Raw genomic sequence first — 20,669 nt, forward strand, 5'->3', positions numbered from 1 at the left:
AAGGTCACGTAGAGTGTATGTGGCTGGAGAAAGTATCAGCTGACCTTCTCAGACGCACATGTGACACGGCTCCCTAATATCCAGCATAAGAGAGAGAGAGAGAGAGAGAGAGAGAGAGAGAGAGAGAGAGAGAGAGAGAGAGAGAGAGAGAGAGAGAGAGAGAGAGTTAATTTTGAGTCTCCTGCCTGTCTTGTATGCAATAAAGTCATTCATTAATAGGTCTAGTGTTTTAGGTATTTGCTATTGAAAGTAGAAATTGAGAAGGAAGTAAATTGATCTGTAGAAGCTTGCACTGTACTCTATTCAAGGTCATCGAGGGAGCATGACCTATATGTGAATAAGGAAGTACTGAGTTTTATTGTATTTCCTATTAGCCATATACTGGTACATTAGTAATCAATCCATTTTTTCTTATCATCTTCTGTATGACGGGTACAATAATAGCAGTTGATGAAACTGCAATATTATGTAACGTTTTAAATGTACTGCTTCCACCACCATCACAACCATGCACGTACCACTACTACTACTACTACTGTAACTATTACTAATTCGACCAAACTACAGGCAAAATCACGAATCATCTGTGCTAAAGCTAGAAATGACATTAGTGCAGATTCCAATATGACAGAAACAGGAAGATACAAAAATGTACCCAAAGACTAACTATTATGCTTGACAGGGTGATTAAATAAGAACAATAACAGAAAAAAACATCGGAAATGAAAGAAAGCAATCTAATAAAACAGATGTTATGCTGCAGTATAGAGACCAGCATTACCTTATACAATCGTCCCCCATCCAGACTGACATGCAATGACAAGGAGGAAGTTTGATAAGGATGTTGCCATTCACATACTAACAAACGAAATGCTCTTATGTCATCTCATTTCCAAGACTGCCAGTGTGTGTTATGTCATGTCATTCCTCTTATCTACAAGTTAAACAATTATGTTCCGTATTCAGTATGAGAAGCGACATGTTAATCTGAGAGAGAGAGAGAGAGAGAGAGAGAGAGAGAGAGAGAGAGCGGTTCTATTATAGCAGTACGAAGCTGAAAGTTTTCCTATTGTCGTCTAAGATTACTCAACACAAAACGTTAAAGTAGAAAAGAAGAATGGTGAAACAGCATACTCATCTTCTTTGTTACCATCTATTATCTATTTATCTATCTATATATTCGTTTACCTCTCTCTCTCTCTCTCTCTCTCTCTCTCTCTCTCTCTCTCTCTCTCTCTCTCTCTCTCTCTCTCTCTCTCTCTCTCTCTCTCTCTCTCTCTCTCTCTCTCTCTCTATATATATATATATATATATATATATATATATATATATATATATATATATATATATACATATATGTATGTATATATGCTTCTCTAGTGTAAACCGTGTGAAAACAAAAGACAGAAATAAGCTAAAAACAGAAACCGTAAGAGACATCATCCTAGCGAAGCAGTGTGTTACTTCCACATCCAGCAGTGACTGTACGACCTTCAAGCCATCAATCAAAGTCAATGATAAAAAAAAACATGACATCAAGAGTGCTATATTCCTCCAATGAAGAGAGTGCCGGGGCTGCTGACGACGTGCCGGATGTATATATAGAAGAACAAGACCAGTAATCTCCTACATAGTAAGTAAACAACTTAACGAAGTGTCCTGTAGTTTTTCTCCAATTATTAATTATATGTATTTAGGAAAGTGTTTTGTTTGTTAAGGGCATTGTTGTTGTTTTTTTCATTACACACACACACACACACACACACACACCTCTCTCTCTCTCTCTCTCTCTCTCTCTCTCTCTCTCTCTCTCTCTCTCTCTCTCTCTCTCTCTCTCTCTCTCTCTCTCTCTCTCTCTCTCTCTCTCTCTCTCTCTATATATATATATATATATATATATATATATATATATATATATATATATATATATATATATATATATATATATAACCTAAATTCTGCTGTATTTGGAAAGTGGCAGTTTTGCATAATATTTGGAATAATTACATATGTATGATAATTTTACCAGAAGTACAATAATTTCAACCTGTGTAGTACGATAATATGGCCAAAACAATCCAAAACAATCCAAAACAATCTGGCAACGCTGGTGAGGACTCCGATTTGCGCCAGCCAGTACTGAGGTGACCAAGTGAAAGGGAGGGTGCGCGTGTCTGCTGCCTGACAAATTAACCAGTCGGTGTGTCGCGTCTATGGGTGGTGTTAGTACACGTCTGTTTCAACTCCCAGCCTGACAGATTTTTTTTTTTGTGTGTGTAACCACGCCTACACAGTGGCTGCCAAGGCTTACCCATGAGTTAAACCCTCTTTAGTTGGTAATGAGGAAGGCGTGGGCTCTAGCAGTGGACACCCGAAGGCAGCTGTGGGTGAAAACAAGCAAAATAAAGAAAAGTTTGGCTGTGAGAAGGTGCTAGACAGCCAGCCATAGTGACGAGGAGGCAGGAAGGTAGATCACCACCACCACCACCACCACCATCACCACCATAGGGGAGGTAAGGTCAGGAAGTGTTAGAATAAATTTAGGTAACAACGTAACTTTTTCATGAATAAATTTAGGTAACTTAACGTAACTTTTTAAGGAATAACTGATCAATCCACGGTTTTAACTCATTTTAACGCATCTCACCTAACCTCCAGCACAATATATCCCTGTGTCAGCCTCGTCACGTTGCTAAAAACCGTAAAATTTAACTTAATGAAAATGTAAACAATCTGGGTCATCTCCATTTATCAGCCATTATCTATCTTATCTGTGAGCGTTTTAAAAAAATACTGTCGCAAAGTGGAGCCACATGACCAAACTTTAATATCCGATCGTTAGATATACCTGTCATTACTTAGTTTAAGTTTGGCGAGGGTTTAAATGAGTGAGAAGGGTTGGTCGTCCCCTCCACCGGCCGCCCCCGCCGCCATCTTGGATAAGGCTCCCCAGCCCCCTCCGGTTCCAATACTATTTTTTTATATTTCCTAAGTATTTTATTTCGGCTTGTAGCTAAGATTTTAGGTTTGTAAAAATATTTCGTTGTTTTTTAAGTTATTTGAGCGCGTGTGTTGCGTGAAAAGTGATGATTTTGGTGTTGTTTTTGTGTAAATAAGAGGGCCGTTTTCGGCGTATTTCTTTACGGTCCCAAAACTAAATGTTTTATTTCAGCCTGTACTAGGTTCTTATTGGTTTTAAAAAATAGTTGATGTTTTTTTTAAGTGTGTTGCCGTCCCGCTCAATGAAATGCGTGCGCCGTACACTTGTTTTTATTCGTGTTCAACTTCCAATAATATTGATTTTTTTTTTCGGTAGATTTTTTATTTGTGCTTGTAGCTCACTTTGAATGGTTTTAGAAAATAGTTCAGATTTTTTAAAGTGTTTCCCGTTATGTTTAAGCCAGAATGGGTGGACATTTGAACGATTTTAAATGGGGTGAAGGTTCCAGCAGTTTCCAGATACTTCTTTTTAAATATCTTTAATACTACTGCGTTTTGAAATGTGTTGTTATTTGTGGCATTAGTTAAAATGTGGGGCAAGTTTGAATTTATAAAGCATTCCTGTATAGCTGCGTTTTTTAGAGGGGTCATTTTCAAAATGAAATACGTACGTACGTAAATAACAGTCGCTGTGACGTCATCAACCCCCCAGCCGTGACGTCACAAGTCCCCCCCAGCCGTGACGTTATCAGAGTGGTACCTTCCCTAACTCCCTTCCAGTCCCTCCCAGTAAATATTCAGTGTTTTTTTTCAAGGTATTTCAAGGTGTGTGTGTGTGTGTGTGTGTGTGTGTGTGTGTGTGTGTGTGTGTGTGTGTGTGTGTGTGTGTGTGTGTGTTGCCTTATCTTTCGTTGTACAGACGGTGATGCAGTGTGTGTGTGTGTGTGTGTGTGTGTGTGTTGCCTTCTCTTACGTTGTACAGATGCTTATGAAGTGTGTGTGTGTGTGTGTGTGTGTGTGTGTGTGTGTGTGTGTGTGTTGCCTTGTCTTTCGTTGTACAGATGCTTATGCAGTGTGTGTGTGTTGCCTTGTCTTTCGTTGTACAGATGCTTATGAAGTGTGTGTGTGTGTGTGTGTGTGTTGCCTTGTCTTTCGTTGTACATATGCTTATGCAGTGCATACTTACCTGTAATAATACACATCTACTTTACCGCAAGTCAGCCCAGTTTTCCTCAGCACTTCCTCTTTTCCAGCCGCGCGGGAGGGCAGAACACTCATAGCGCCTTTATTTCTATCTGCACCGACATCTTGTGAGGGCGAGAGAGACGGAGAGGGAGGGAGTCACAGAACTTGCCGTCTTTGAACGAGTAACAATGAAATTACTGGCGGAGTCTCTCTCTCTCTCTCTCTCTCTCTCTCTCTCTCTCTCTCTCTCTCTCTCTCTCTCTCTCTCTCTCTCTCTCTCTCTCTCTCTCTCTCTCTCTCTCTCTCTCTCTCTCTCTATATATATATATATATATATATATATATATATATATATATATATATATATATATATATATAACCTAAATTCTGCTGTATTTGGAAAGTGGTAGTTTTGCATAATATTTGGAATAATTACATATGTACTATAATTTTACCAGAAGTACAATAATTTCAACCTGTGTAGTACGATAATATGGCCAAAACAATCTGGCAACGCTGGTCAAGGGAGACGAAGTGTGGCATTGGCCGTCCTACAGGTGAGGGAGACACATGCTGGTGCTGCGGGGACTCGTGCGTCTGTAGGTGTTTTTGTCACTCTTGTGGTGTGTTGACTGTTGAGAGGAGCATCCAAGTGGCCTCTCCCAGGCAGTGACTAGAGTTTTAGAGTGCATGTTCTGCTGTGACCAAGGAACTGTGGCCCTCAGGACGGGTTGAAATGCAGGAAAAATGCATGACTGAAACACTTAAGAAATAAACTGTTGTGTATAAGGAGGGAGGAGGGAGACGTGTTTGAAGTATTTACGAATAGTGTGAGGTGGGAGAGACGTTATACCTGTGCTTGGTGTGTCAGAACTAATGACCGATTCCTTGCGTGAGTGACCATTGCTAAATAACGGTATAGTAAGGCTCCTAACTACTACCAGTACCAATTAAGATCAACATTAACGTGAACCAAGCCAAGAAAAGGAGAATAGTGCAGTAAACAAACTTATACATAAAGGATATAACAGATAGCGCAGAGGTTCGACTGGTTGCTCTCAAGGCGACCTCACAGGATCCCAATAAATCCCTCTGTTTAGCTCAAGGTTGTCAGTTGTGTTAGGTACGTACTGGCTTGTGATGCCACTCACCCTTGGACATTAGCAAATTTACCCATGTTTATGATAGAGAATTGTAATTCAAGTGTTATTGATTCACCGCCCTTCCTGATAAGTTCCTACCCTGACAGTGGCAAGCCACATGAAGGTCCCTTGATAACATTATACCCCTGCTGGTCTTATCATACTATTTTATTATCTTATTATCTTGTTAGGCACGTTTATGGTGGAGGTGTGGTTTTATTTTGAAATTTATCCTCTTTCCTCTGCAGACTGAAGTACACCAGCTCTAACAGTCCCCTGTACCAGAGCTGCTCTTTAGTCACCAGCATGGAAGGACATTACTGGTTCCAGGTGTGCTTGTGCGGAAGGTCTGGGTGTGATAAATGTTTCCTGTAGAGATGCACACTTCAGTCTCCTTTTGTCACTTTACCTGGTCATAAAAACTTGGGAATCTGGTGTTTTTAGGCAATGGGAACTAATATTGGTGAAATTTGGTCTTCTTTAGCCCAACTTAACCTGATGTAATGTTGCCATACCTAACCTAGTCTATAATATTATGACTGTAATGTGGTATCATTGGTCATGGTGGTTATTACTGTTCTAATATGCACTATTTATTATTGTTTAAAGAGAAAAAGCCACAAACAAGCTGATAATATTGTATCCCTTATGGCAATATTAACTGAGAGCTGGAGGAGGGTTATATACAAAGAGCTTTGTAATTATTCTCATGCACATTTTTTCCAGGGAGTAAGAGACCGATACTCTGGGATAACTGTATCTTCCAGTGAGGAGCCTGTCACTGCGCGGGATCTTGAACAGATGCTACAAGGTAATATACATGACGTAGATGAAGGTTAGGGTAGGGTTAATGTACATTCTCTATCCTTAAATATTTTATATCAGGGAGAGTTGGTTTGTTATGTTTTTACTTCAGCATTCAGTTTTAGTCAACATGGACATGGTAGTCCGTAATTTAGATTGGGGGAGTATGTTACATGGTATTATATTCTTACTTGTGTACCTATTAATACCTATTACAGAAGAGGCAAGTTATAATTGGAGTGTGTTTGGATGGCTGTGGCAACCAATACAAGTCGACTATGCAGACCAGAGTATGTGCAGAGGTAGCCTAAACAACTGAGTTAGCAATTATTGAGGGCATCATAATCTGAAGTGTTGGCCAAGCTTCCAGGTACATAGTTCCTTCACATGATAGTAATGGAATGGTTGTATTGTGGCCAGACTCATCCCAGATACAAGAATGGAGAGGGCAAGCTGGAGTGTATATATATATATATATATATATATATATATATATATATATATATATATATATATATATATATATATATATATATATATATAAAGGAACAAAGTTACAAAGCCTGTTCTTCCCTCATCCCCATGAGTCCCAAGCATGTGTTTAAAAGGTTGCTAGGAATCAGAGCTGTTTATGTGTACATATCAGAGAGTTGGTTGCCAGGAGTTAGAGCTGTTTGTGTGTGCATGTCAGGGGGATTTGATTGCTGGGAGTCAGAGCTGTTTGTGTGTGCATGAGCACCTGTATAATGAATGCTCATCTTGCCAGCTTCCCTTGATCAATGGAGGAAGGAGAGGGTGCGAGGAGTGTGGTTCAGAGTGGACCTTCGACATGCAGACTGGGTACCGGTACTGGCGAAGGTTGGTGCTAGTTTGTCACTGTAGAATAAAAAATTATGTTGCAATTTTTTTTTTTTTATATATACTCCAGGTGCTTATGATTTTGCCTTATTGGATACATTTTCATATGAGTATGTACTGGTGGTATTGTAGAATTAAAATTTGTGGCATTTTATATATTCTGGAATTTGATTTTTATTTTATAATTGGATATAATTTTCATATGAGTGTGTTATGCATTTCAGCATGGGTTCACCTACCACCATGCCAAGACAGACTTTGTAATGATGGTGCGGTGGCTGCCAGTGAATGAACCAAACAATATTCCCAGGTGAAAATAACAATGTATGAATTCTGTATTAGACATGCATATTATTTTGGCACTTTATCCACAGTTTTTTTTTTTTTTTTTATCTAACATGCTGAGTTCTGTGATTTAACATTGCATCGCTCAGCCATGTAAGCCAGAGGTTCCTGCAAATCACTAGTATTTTCAGGACTAATTTACATAAGACTGCTTCTCTCAGGTATGCACACACTCTGATTGGAGTCGGCGCCTTTGTAGTGAATGACAAGGATGAACTGCTGGTGGTGCAAGAGAGGTTTTACTCCAGGCCTCACTGGAAACTTCCTGGAGGCTATGTAGAAATCAGTAAGTCTGTACTTTTACTAGTGACTCTACACTATTTAGTTGAGAGAGCCAAGAACTCCCTCCTCTGTATTTTCATGCTACAAAATTAAGCAAAACTTGACTTATCTGGGATGGCTAATCATAAAGGGGATCACAGCTTAGCATATGGACTTTAGAATTGTATTATGTTCCATCTTTGAGCCATTCACTCCTCACCAGATGAAGACTTGGGTGCAGCAGCTGTCCGGGAAGTGAAGGAGGAGACAGGCATTGAGGCAGAGTTTGTCTCCTTGGTAGCTTTTCGTCATGTTCACAATGCTGCGTTTCACTGCTCAGACATGTACTTCATTGTGCACATGCGGCCCATCACCAACCAGATTGTGATGTGTAAGAAGGAGCTGTCGGCTTGTGAGTGGATGAAGGTAAGTTTCTTGGATTGATTTTAATGTTCTGAATCACCATTTTTAGAAGCAGTAAAAGTATTGACTTTTTTGTTGGAAGGATACCGGCCAAGGGCAACAAAAATCCAATAAAAAAATATGCCCATTGAAATGCCAGTCCCATAAAAAGGTCAAAGCAGTGGTCAAAAATTGATGAATAAGTGTCTTGAAACCTCCCTCTTGAAGGAATTCAAGTCATAGGAAGGTGGAAATACAGAAGCAGGCAGGGAGTTCCAGAGTTTACCAGAGAAAGGGATGAATGATTGAGAATACTGGTTAACTCTTGCATTAGAGAGGTGGACAGAATAGGGGTGAGAGAAAGAAGAAAGTCTTGTGCAGCGAGGCCGCGGAAGGAGGGGAGGCATGCAGTTAGCAAGATCAGAAGAGCAGTTAGCATGAAAATAGCGGTAAAAGACAGCTAGATATGCAACACTGCGGTGGTGAGAGAGAGGCTGAAGACAGTCAGTTAGAGGAGAGGAGTCGATGAGACGAAAAGCTTTTGATTCCACCCTGTCTAGAAGAGCAGTATGAGTGGAACCCCACCCAGACATGTGAAGCATACTCCATACATGGACGGATAAGGCCCTTGTACAGAGTTAGCAGCTGGGGGGGTGAGAAAAACTGGCGGAGAAGTCTCAGAACGCCTAACTTCATAGAAGCTGTTTTAGCTAGAGATGAGATGTGAAGTTTCCAGTTCAGATTATAAGTAAAGGACAGACTGAGGATGTTCAGTGTAGAAGAGGGGGAATGGCTTCCCTGCGTGATATGTTTACCTCCTGAAGGGTTGGACGTCTATGAAAAGATGTGGAAAAGTGCAGGGTGGTATCATCAGCATAGGAGTGGATAGGACAAGAAGTTTGGTTTAGAAGATCATTAATGAATAATAAGAAGAGAGTGGGTGACAGGACAGAACCCTGAGGAACACCACTGTTAATAGATTTAGGAGAAGAACAGTGACCGTCTACCACAGCAGCAATAGAACGGTCAGAAAGGAAACTTGAGATGAAGTTATAGAGAGAAGGATAGAAACCATAGGAGGGTAGTTTGGAAATCAAAGCTTTGTGCCAGACTCTATCAAAAGCTTTTGATATGTCCAAGGCAACAGCAAAAGTTTCACCAAAATCTCTAAAAGAGGATGACCAAGACTCAGTAAGGAAAGGCAGAAGATCACCAGTAGAGTGGCCTTGACGGAACCCATACTGGTGATCAGATAGAAGGTTGTGAAGTGATAGATGTTTAAGAATCTTCCTGTTGAGGATAGACTCAAAAACTTTAGATAGGCAGGAAATTAAAGCAATAGGACGGTAGTTTGAGGGATTAGAACGGTCACCATTTTTAGGAACAGGTTGAATGTAGGCAAACTTCCAGCAAGAAGGAAAGGTAGATGTTGACAGACAGAGCTGAAAGAGTTTGACTAGGCAAGGTGCAAGCACGGAGGCACAGTTTCGGAGAACAATAGGAGGGACCCCATCAGGTCCATAAGCCTTCCGAGGGTTTAGGCCAGCGAGGGCATGGAAAACATCATTGTGAAGAATTTTAATACGTGGCATGAAGTAGTCAGAATCGTCCAAGGTAGAGTTTTTAGCAAAGGTTTGAGTGAAGAGTTCAGCTTTAGAAATAGATGTGATAGCAGTGGTGCCATCTGGTTGAAATAGAGGAGGGAAAGAAGAAGAAGCAAAGTTATTGGAGATATTTTTGGCTAGATGCCAGAAATCACGAGGGGAGTTAGATCTTGAAAGGTTTTGACATTTTCTGTTAATGAAGGAGTTTTTGGCTAGTCGGAGAACAGACTTGGCATGGTTCCGGGCAGAAATATAAAGTGCATGAGATTCTGGTGATGGAAGGCTTAAGTACCTTTTGTGGGCCACCTCTCTATCATGTATAGCACGAGAACAAGCTGTGTTAAACCAAGGTTTAGAAGGTTTAGGACGAGAAAAAGAGTGAGGAATGTATGCCTCCATGCCATACACTATCACCTCTGTTATGCGTTCAGCACACAAAGACGGGTCTCTGACACAGAAGCAGTAGTCATTCCAAGGAAAATCAGCAAAATACCTCCTCAGGTCCCCCCAACTAGCAGAGGCAAAACGCCAGAGGCACCTTCACTCAGGTGGATCCTGAGGAGAGATTGGAGCAATAGGACAAGATAAAGATATGAGATTGTGATTGGAGGAGCCCAACGGAGAAGAAAGGGTGACAGCATAAGCAGAAGGATTAGAGGTCAGGAAAAGGTCAAGAATGTTGGGCGTATCTCCAAGACGGTCAGGAATACGAGTACGGTGTTGCACCAATTGCTCTAGGTCATGGAGGATAGCAAAGTTGTAGGCTAGTTCACCAGGATGGTCAGTGAAGGGAGAGGAAAGCCAAAGCTGGTGGTGAACATTGAAGTCTCCAAGAATGGAGATATCTGCAAAAGGGAAGAGGGTCAGAATGTGCTCCACTTTGGAAGTTAAGTAGTCAAAGAATTTCTTATAATCAGAGGAGTTAGGTGAGAGGTATACAGCACAGATAAATTTAGTATGAGAGTGACTCTGTAGTCGTAGCCAGATGGTGGAAAACTCGGAGGATTCAAGAGTGTGGGCACGAGAGCAGGTTAAGTCATTGCGCACATAAACGCAGCATCCAGCTTTGGATCGAAAATGAGGATAGAGAAAGTAGGAGGGAACGGAAAAGGGGCTACTGTCAGTTGCCTCAGACACCTGAGTTTCAGTGAGGAAAAGATGAGGTTTAGAAGAGGAGAGGTGGTGTTCTACAGATTGAAAATTAGATCTTAGACCGCGAATGTTGCAGAAGTTAATGAAGAAAAAGTTGAGGAGGGTGTCAAGACACTTAGGGTTGTCGACAGAAAGGCAGTCCGACCTGGGGACATTCATGGTCCCCTCCCCAGATGGGGACTCCGAGGCTGGTGTAGGAGTCGCCATGATGATTTAAAAATTTTTGAGTGAAAGGTGTGTGTGTTATTAGGTGCTTGTAGTTTTGTGTGGAGGAAGAGAGTTGTCTTTAGAGGGCAGGCTGTGACTGCCCCCTTGTGTTGTGAGACACAAAGGAAAACATTCAGTGAGGTCATAGCTGGGTTTAATGATAAATTCACAGCACCCCCTGAACAGTGCTTTAGACCTCACAGGGAGTAATTATCATTTCGGCAGGTGTCTACTGCCTCATCCTTTGGTACATTTGTAGTAATTTGCTGCTGTTACTTGGGTAATTGAAAGGTGTGTCTAATGTTTCTATTTCCTTGATACTGAAACAGAAGGTAAATACAGTGTAGTATAAAATTTACTTTACTTCTGTCTTCATAAATGTTTAAAATGTCTTCCCACCAGATTGAGAGGTACATAAACAGTCCAAAAGTGAACAAAATGAACAGGTTCTTTGCCAAGCAGTACCTGGAGTCTTGCAGGAAGGGAGTGCAGCTTCAGGCTTCTCCTATGTACCATCCCTGGGTCAAGAGAAATATAATGGTGTACAGCATCGGTCATGAGCTTCATCCAGAGAGTAACAGTGATGAAGTGCAGGCTCCTGGTGAAGGTCCCTCTGCTTGCAATGGAGACCCCAAGCTTTAGTGATTTACTGTACTTGACTTTTAGCATGTATTTGCACCTACAAGAATATCTGCACACATTACTTATTGAACAGTTGATGATACATGACTTGCCTTGGCAATATATGGTGCAATTATTTACATGAATGACAAAATGGTTACCAATTACTCAGATATAGGTCAGTTGCCATCAAATTGGGCATTAAAGTGTTTATAATGTATTTTATATGTAAAAACTATTGACCTCTAATTAATTTAGATTTTTACAAGAGATGTAGATGTAGGCATTTGGAGGCCCAAGGTCTTACTGTTGTTTGCCATCCCCATTTGCATACAATGCTAGCAATGTAATAAAGGAGAGTAACTTGGGATACTCACCAACCAGGGGAGTGAAAGCCTTAGCCTTAAGTCTTAATGGGGCATAATCTGGCAGCTTGTCAAGCTGTGAGATTTACTTTTGTGATGTATTAATTTGTTCCTAGGCCTCTTCATGACTTTGTCCCACGTTTTTTACCTACAGAAATACTGACTTTTTACCTTCCACTTGAGATATTTACTTCACCCAGTCATTCTCCACCTTTCTCCATGTGGCCAGCCACTAACTATTACGTACAAATAGAAGGTATTATGGAGTCACCAGGTTGAGTTTTACCATTCATGCCTATTTTTCACTTGTATTAAAGCTTTATATATTTCATTACCAGTTTATAAGTAAAGTTTTATATGTATCACTGTTAGAAATAGTATAAGAATTATGCGACACACTTGTGCAGTAAAGACTTGTGATGATTTAATAACTTGTAACAGATCACTAGTTTTACTCAGTTAATGGTGCTTTTATCATTTAGCATGCAGAGGATATTGTACAAACTATTTTATATACCACTATGCATATTATACATAACGAAAATAACTGCAATGTATCATTGCTTCCTGAAGGAATGTAACTTTCTACCTTTCTCTATATCATATAAAGTTTATTGACATCTTATCTTATCTATTCTGACCCTTGTTCTTTGGAGCTTAAGTGGACTTGAGGCACAGCAGAGCATTCTCATCTTGCTTCCTACCAGACACGTTATCCATGTGTTGTTAGTCCTTTCACTCTCAGTGGAGTGCCTTCAATGAAATTCCTTGTTTATCAGATAGATTACAAGGCATCTATACGCATGAAATGGTTTGTTGGAAGATGGCAGTGGTGATAGCAGTAGTAGTAGTAGCAGTACCAACAGCAGGAGCAGCAGCAGTTGTGGTAGTGGCAAATTTTGGACTTCTCATAATGAACAAGAATGAGTGTCTGACATGCAAGAAGTGATTATTTCACCACAGCTCAGAATAGTATACCTTTAAGGCATACAGCTTTCCAGAGGCAAGAAATATCAAATTAAAATGGTTCAAAATAATAATTAATGAACAAATACAAAATTCTTGTTATGCTTTTCATCCCTTTATTCAGACCAAATAATAGTTTTGAGTATTACAATGCTGCACAACAACTCTAATGCCTTTCACAAAATTACCATAATTTGTATAAAACCTTAATAGAGCAGAAGCACACAAAACCAGTCATTGTTCAAATAATATCTTTATATGGTATTCAGCAAACTAAAATAGAGATACTTTGCAATCATAATTGTGTAATTTTTCACTATAAATATGTATATACATTAAATTAAGATTGTTCAATAATTTTTGTTCCAAGGATTCTAACCAAACACCTGTGCATGCCAGATGTAGAAGTGCAGTCATCCTTTGTCCAGTCCACCATCTGTAGTACACTCAAACTTGACTAATCTGGATTTGCCCAGATAAAAAAAAGTATCTACAGGATCCAAATTACACTAGACAACAGCTTGTTGTAATTTTTGATAATATAGATAAGTACTTTTCTATATTACTGAAGAAAATTTCTCAACTTCCATAATATATGGCTTAATTTTTTTTATGTCTTTTCTCATGACGAAGCTTTGACTGTGCACTCATGAATGTTAATACTGAAATCACAAATATTGTGGTACCCTGTGCTCCGGTACTTACCTACTTCATCAAGAAGTTATAATAACGCTAAATAAATCATTACATACTATACTCAGAGAATAGTTATTTCAATATTTAAGTCCAGTCCAAGTGCCATGTCACTTTGGTTACAAGTAACACAGAAACACCATTACTACATTGGCACATACACTGCAAAATAATGACTAATAAACAAACTATTCATTTGGATTTCATGATTGTGCCTCATATATATACATACATAAATACATACATACATGGAGAAGATGATCATCCAGTAGAACATTAAGTGCAGTGTTAGCCAAATGTATACCTGTCATCGTACACACATTGCATAGTCCAACACTTCAAGTATGTATGAGTATATACAAAGAGTAACCCGAGCAAAAAGTATCAAACTTGCACAGCAATTGTTGTGCACAACCTTGGCTTTTATATCCATAAAACTTTCACCTGGTGTAATTTGGTGTGTGTGTGTGTGTGTGTGTGTGTGTCATCATCTTTCCCTGCAAATGAGGTGCATTATAGTAGCGATTCAATCACTCAAGTCTGAGTGAATGCAGAACAGTGGACATACACTTACTAAGCACCATTCACCTCTACACACAACCACATAAATAAACCTTATTTGTTTTAAGGAACACTGATACCATCACATGTGAGTCAGAAGTATGGACACAAAATTAAACATTTGCTTTGCCACAATAAAGTAGAGGGTAAGCAAAGCAATACAGTAAAGTTCAGTTACACACCAAAACACAGGATACTACATGCAATCTATGTAGATAATATCAACAAGCAAATCTGATGATCATATGCAAATGTCATACACTGAAGTACACATCAACAATAGACAGTCAAGTGATCCTTAAACAAAACAAGAACACTAATGACAGTAGGAAACAGTGCAGCATCATGGCACACTAACAAAGCACCACTATGTGCAGACAATTATCAATTAAATATAATTCTAGGATGACCAGATTCAACCTAATTATTATAAAACACCCAACAATGGGAGAACATCAATTTGTACAAAAGATCCTATTCAGGATTTAACATTTATCACAATTCTGAGATGAATGTGCTCTTCTCCATAAATTTCTTTCCTTTAAGACTGACAGGAAATCATGTCCCTGAAAATGAGCACATGGAATATTTACAATTCTTTGGTCTCAGTTGAGTCCAGAGGTCTCCGTGGCCAATATTTGACTTTTTGTAACTTGGAAATGGAAGCATGTAGTTTCTGAAGCTTAGTGTGAGTTGGTTTGACATTCAGTGAAATCCACTCTTTAACTGTGTGCTCATCAAACACATCTGACAAAGCTGTCTCTGCTTCATTCATCACCTTGCCATAGTCAAATAGTAACATGGTGAGATCCTGGAGTCCCTGCTCGGCATGCTGAGGACTGACAAAATTGTGCTCGATATTGTAATCAGACACCCAGCCAGTAACATGAGGATTCTTCATCATGGTGTTGATGTCCCTCTTTAAAATGTACAGTTTTTGAGATACTTCATAGAATGCACTACCAGGAAAATCACACTTATTGGCATATTCTAAATACTGGAGATCAAGATTGATAAAAGAGCTGCATTTCAGCATATCCCCAACTCTGACCAGAGCACCATGGTCTGCCTTCCTTTCAGTGATGTACATTAAGTTCACAGCCAGTGAGGGAACTGCTTGAGGCAACAGCTCACACAAGACCCCAAAGTGATCAAATCTCTGCCACCCAGTCAGCACAATACCTTGGAAGGGAATGGTGCTCTTGTACAATTCAAAGATCTCCATCCACTCCTTGTGATTGCTGAGTCGATCATTGATGTTTGTTATGTAACTGTCAGGATTGGCGGCCCCTTTAAAAGCGCTAGCAACCCAAATGCCACTGAAGACTGCTGAATACTTCTCCCAGATATCAGAGCGAAGGTCAACCATTATGCCACTGCTGTATTTCCACACCATGATTTCCAGCACCTCACCCACCTTGGAGTCCTGCATTGCCTTCAGGGGGATCTTGCGGAACTCATCATCCCACATAATTGGTTGAACATCATAATTCTCCTTCACATATTTGGCCACACTCCTGACGTGGTGCAGGAAGAGATCACTTTTGTCAAACTGGTGATGCAGGAGATACTGCTGACACCTGGTACACTCACCCAAGTTGTACACTTCATCTGAACCAATATGCAGCCAATCAATTCCTGGATGGAGCTGCATCACCTGGTCAATCATCAACTTTATAAGAGGCAGTGTTTTGTTGTTTGTTGGGCAGATCACCTGAGGGTAATTTGGAACCTCTCGCAGGTCAGCAAATTCCTTCAGTTTTAGGACATGCTCCATGTGACCAAATGTTTGAACAAGAGGGATGATGATTAAACCACTTTTCTTTGCAAGTTCAATTATATCAGCAATGTCTCCTTTAGCATAAGCATTATGTGCTGAGAGGAATTCCAGCTTGCCCCAGTATGGGAACATGTCTTCATATTCCATAAGTAATCCAGTTGCACCAAAAGAATGAAGAAGAGGAAATAGTTTCTTAAAGTATTCAACTTTAGGTGGAGCTCCTTTCAAATCTAAATGTACAATCTTATGTTTAAGCTGGTTTTCTAGAACAACACTTTTTTGTACTACTGATCCTGCTTGTTCCTTCATGTCACGGACTCGGCCCAAGCCTTCCAGGAGGCTTGGCCTCTTGTGCAGAATGACTCCCATGGGGTCATGGCTCATCCGGCGCTGCATGGCCTTGTGGGCAGTTATTTTCTGAATGTTGGCCAGGATTTGGTTCTCATATTCCTTTTGCTTCCTAAGATGCTGAGGACTCTGTGTCAGGAGATCTGTGGCATCATCCCTTGCACTCTTGGCTCGACTACCATGCACTGCCTCTGAATTTTTTGTGCTATCAAAAGGTCCCACAGACTTGTAGAGCATCAAACCTGCTACTGTGAGAAATCCAATGCCTGTCAGTATTCTGGCATTCCTCCTTGGAAACATCTTGGGTGCAATCATTGAAGACAGCAGTTACTTATCAAAAGTAGTGTTATTTATATTGTGCTTAGGTAGAAGCTTCTGTGAGAATCTTTCAAATCTTGACTCTTCTCATATTTTTTACTGGAATATTCTGTGAATGTGTAAACACCACATTAGTTTCAGCTTGTAATTGCATATATATATATATATATATATATATATATATATATATATATATATATATATATATATATATATATATATATATATATATTTATTTTATTTTTTTTTTTCCTAAACTTACTACCTCAATTCCATTTTTGCATTTAGTATCAGCTTGTGGGTTAATTCGCTATATATTACACCTAACATCCTCTATGAATGTGCAATAGGTAAGAAACAGCTCTATGTAAGTTTGTATATTGATCTGGGAATGCTATTGCTTTTGATATCCATATATAATAGACATAGTAAGTGATAGTTAAGGATGGATGGTTTTCTCTCTCATAGACAATTCACTGAAAATCACTCAAACTCAGTATATTAAATGTATTTCCATCAGTTCAGAATAAGAAACACTTCACACAAGTCACTGAGTCACTCACCTTTATAACATAAGTAGTTTGTGCAATGTCTGACTGCTGCTGCCACCGCCTCACCATTCCTCTCTGGAAGTATAGCACATCTGTCATCCCTCTTGACATAACTAGCACACACTACCTATTTCATTTGAGTTTGTGCAGCGCGGCAGGCAGCCCACAGCCACCAACACTGCCAAGGCCAAACTTACATTAATAAATAGAACAAAGACTTCCTTACAAAGAAAAACTTACATAGAATACATAGAACTTACATTAATACAATAGAACAAAGAACGCTAAGACAAAACCCTATCTAGTTACACACCACTAAACTCATTTACTTTCACTTCAGCAGAGAACACAAACTCAGCACCACTCCTCCCACACTAACACATGTCATGTGTACGTTTACGGCAAAGCCCGTGTTCCGTATAGAGGTACTGTCTGTTACAGGTAGTTATAGAAGGTACATTTAAGGCAATGGTTGGGTTTAAAGTACCGTAGTTTTAAGGGGCGGTTCTGCAGTGTGCTTCCCTCAGGCAGACAATCTACTCTAACAGCTGATGAACAAGTCTTGATCTTGTTGGTGGTGACATGAATCTTCCTTCTCTTCTTTCTATTCTTCTTGTGATTTATCTCCTTTGTTATCGCATCTTAGGTCCTCCTACTGACTTATGAATCCACATCTCTTCTAATTGTGACTTATTTCCTTTGCTATCGCTTCTTATGTCCTCCTACTGATTTATGATTTCCCATCTCTTCTTTTTTTCCTCTTTTCTTCTTGTGACTTCGATCTTTCCTCTCATATCGCTACTTGGGTCCTCTTATACTTGTTAATCCCCTTCTCTTCTTTTGCTTCTTAGGTCTTCTACTGACCTGAATTACCTTTTCTTTCTTTTCTTGTGACTCCTTTCTTTTCATACCTCTTATTGGATCCTCTGACTTATAAATTCCCTTATGTTCTTTTTCTTCTTATCCTGTCGATTTCCTTCCTTTGATGTTGCTTCTCGGGACCTATACTGATTTGTGAATCCCCCTTCTCTTCTGTCTCTTCTTGTGACTCCTTTTGATATCGCTTCTTGGGTTCTACTATACTGACTTAATTGTGAGTCCCCCCCCCCTTTTTTTTTCTTCTTCTTGTGACATTTCTTTTGATATCGCTTCTTGGGTCCTCCTTTACTGAGTTGTGAATTCCCTTATCTTCTTTTCTTCTTATTGCGACTTCGATCCCTCCTTTGATAGCGCTTCTTGGTGTGAATTCCCTTATCTTCTTTACTTCTTATTGCGACTTCGATCCCTCCTTTGATAGCGCTTCATGGGCCTTGCACCTCGACCACTTGCAAAGTGGTGCAGTAGACACCTGCCGAAACGATAATTACTCCCAGTGAGGTCTAAAGCACTGTTCAGGGGGTGCTGTGAACTTATCATTAAACCCAGCTGTGACCTCACTGAACGTTTCCCTTTGTGTCTCACAACACAAGGGGGCAGTCACAGCCTGCCCTCTAAAGACAACTCTCTTCCTCCACACAAAACTACAAACACCTAATAACACACACACCCTTCACTCAAAAATTTTAAAATCATCATGGCGACTCCTACACCAGCCTCGGAGTCCCCATCTGGGGAGGGGACCATAAATGTCCCCAGGTCGGACTGCCTTTCTGTCGACGACCCTAAGTGTCTTGACACCCCCCTCAACTTTTTCTTCATTAACTTCTGCAACATTCGCGGTCTAAGATCTAATTTTCAATCTGTAGAACACCACCTCTCCTCTTCTAAACCTCATCTTCTTTTCCTCACTGAAACTCAGGTGTCTGAGGCAACTGACAGAAGCCCCTTTTCTGTTCCCTCCTACTTTCTTTATCCTCATTTTCGATCCAAAGCTGGATGCTGCGTTTATGTGCGCAATGACTTAACCTGCTCTCGTGCCCACGCTCTTGAATCTTCCGAGTTTTCCACCATCTGGCTACGACTACAGAGTCACTCTCATACTAAATTTATCTGTGCTGTATACCTCTCACCTAACTCCTCTAATTATAAGAAATTCTTTGACTACTTAACTTCCAAAGTGGAGCACATTCTGACCCTCTTCCCTTTTTGCAGAGATCTCCATTCTTGGAGACTTCAATGTTCACCACCAGCTTTGGCTTTCCTCTCCCTTCACTGACCATCCTGGTGAACTAGCCTACAACTTTGCTATCCTCCATGACCTAGAGCAATTGGTGCAACACCGTACTCGTATTCCTGACCGTCTTGGAGATACGCCCAACATTCTTGACCTTTTCCTGACCTCTAATCCTTCTGCTTATGCTGTCACCCTTTCTTCTCCATTGGGCTCCTCCAATCACAATCTCATAACTTTATCTTGTCCTATTGCTCCAATCCCTCCTCAGGATCCCCCTGAGTGAAGGTGCCTCTGGCGTTTTGCCTCTGCTAGTTGGGGAGGGACCTGAGGAGGTATTTTGCTGATTTTCCTTGGAATGACTACTGCTTCCGTGTCTTTGTGTGCTGAGCGCATAACAGAGGTGATAGTGTCTGGCATGGAGGCGTACATTTCTCACTCTTTTTCTCGTCCTAAACCTTCTAAACCTTGGTTTAACACAGCTTGTTCTCGTGCTATACATGATAGAGAGGTGGTCCACAAAAGGTACTTAAGCCTTCCATCACCAGAATCTCATGCACTTTATATTTCTGCCCGGAACCATGCCAAGTCTGTTCTCCGACTAGCCAAAAACTCCTTCATTAACAGAAAATGCCAAAAACCTTTCAAGATCTAACTCCCCTCGTGATTTCTGGCATCTAGCCAAAAATATCTCCAATAACTTTGCTTCTTCTTTCCCTCCTCTATTTCAACCAGATGGCACCACTGCTATCACATCTATTTCTAAAGCTGAACTCTTCGCTCAAACCTTTGCTAAAAACTCTACCTTGAACGATTCTGGGCTTGTTCCTCCCTCTTCTCCACCCTCTGACTACTTCATGCCACGTATTAAAATTCTTCGCAATGATGTTTTCCATGCCCTCGCTGGCCTAAACCCTCGGAAGGCTTATGGACCTGATGGGGTCCCTCCTATTGTTCTCCGAAACTGTGCCTCCGTGCTTGCACCTTGCCTAGTCAAACTCTTTCAGCTCTGTCTGTCAACATCTACCTTTCCTTCTTGCTGGAAGTTTGCTTACATTCAACCTGTTCCTAAAAAGGGTGACCGTTCTAATCCCTCAAACTACCGTCCTATTGCTTTAATTTCCTGCCTATCTAAAGTTTTTGAATCTATCCTCAACAGGAAGATTCTTAAACATCTATCACTTCACAACCTTCTATCTGATCGCCACTCTACTGGTGATCTTCTGGCTTTCCTTACTGAGTCTTGGTCATCCTCTTTTAGAGATTTTGGTGAAACTTTTGCTGTTGCCTTGGACATATGAAAAGCTTTTGATAGAGTCTGACACAAAGCTTTGATTTCCAAACTACCCTCCTACGGTTTCTATCCTTCTCTCTGTAACTTCATCTCAAGTTTCCTTTCTGACCATTCTATTGCTGCTGTGGTAGGCGGTCACTGTTCTTCTCCTAAATCTATTAA

At 40.3% G+C, this 20,669-nt stretch overlaps 2 protein-coding genes across 8 annotated transcripts; one reads left to right on the forward strand and one right to left on the reverse strand.

Annotated features, from left to right (window-relative positions):
- Positions 1-2,135: 2,135 nt before the first annotated feature.
- Positions 2,136-12,511, forward strand: LOC135088994 (uncharacterized). 5 transcript variants are annotated; one of them, XM_063984109.1, is made up of 8 exons: positions 2,136-2,513; positions 5,516-5,597; positions 5,994-6,078; positions 6,838-6,929; positions 7,154-7,239; positions 7,436-7,560; positions 7,759-7,961; positions 11,303-12,511. In XM_063984109.1, exons 2-8 carry the CDS (start codon positions 5,574-5,576, stop codon positions 11,540-11,542), a joined length of 855 nt encoding a protein of 284 aa, XP_063840179.1. In that variant the 5' UTR covers positions 2,136-2,513; positions 5,516-5,573; the 3' UTR covers positions 11,543-12,511. The 5 variants fall into 5 exon arrangements, with proteins under 5 accessions (XP_063840179.1, XP_063840178.1, XP_063840180.1 ...); XM_063984108.1 differs by lacking the exon at positions 2,136-2,513 and adding an exon at positions 4,650-4,724; XM_063984110.1 differs by lacking the exon at positions 2,136-2,513 and adding an exon at positions 4,670-5,248.
- Positions 12,512-12,954: 443 nt separating this feature from the next.
- Positions 12,955-17,682, reverse strand: LOC135088993 (hexosaminidase D-like). 3 transcript variants are annotated; one of them, XM_063984105.1, is made up of 3 exons: positions 17,591-17,682; positions 17,116-17,178; positions 12,955-16,661 (listed from the first exon to the last, which is right to left on the reverse strand). In XM_063984105.1, exon 3 carries the CDS (start codon positions 16,547-16,549, stop codon positions 14,696-14,698), a length of 1,854 nt encoding a protein of 617 aa, XP_063840175.1. In that variant the 5' UTR covers positions 16,550-16,661; positions 17,116-17,178; positions 17,591-17,682; the 3' UTR covers positions 12,955-14,695. The 3 variants fall into 3 exon arrangements, with proteins under 3 accessions (XP_063840175.1, XP_063840177.1, XP_063840176.1); XM_063984107.1 differs by having other exon boundaries at positions 17,116-17,281; positions 17,591-17,681; XM_063984106.1 differs by lacking the exon at positions 17,591-17,682 and adding an exon at positions 17,433-17,451.
- Positions 17,683-20,669: the final 2,987 nt, after the last annotated feature.

Source organism: Scylla paramamosain, chromosome 32 (assembly GCF_035594125.1).
Source record: "Scylla paramamosain isolate STU-SP2022 chromosome 32, ASM3559412v1, whole genome shotgun sequence".
NCBI lineage: Eukaryota > Metazoa > Arthropoda > Malacostraca > Decapoda > Portunidae > Scylla > Scylla paramamosain.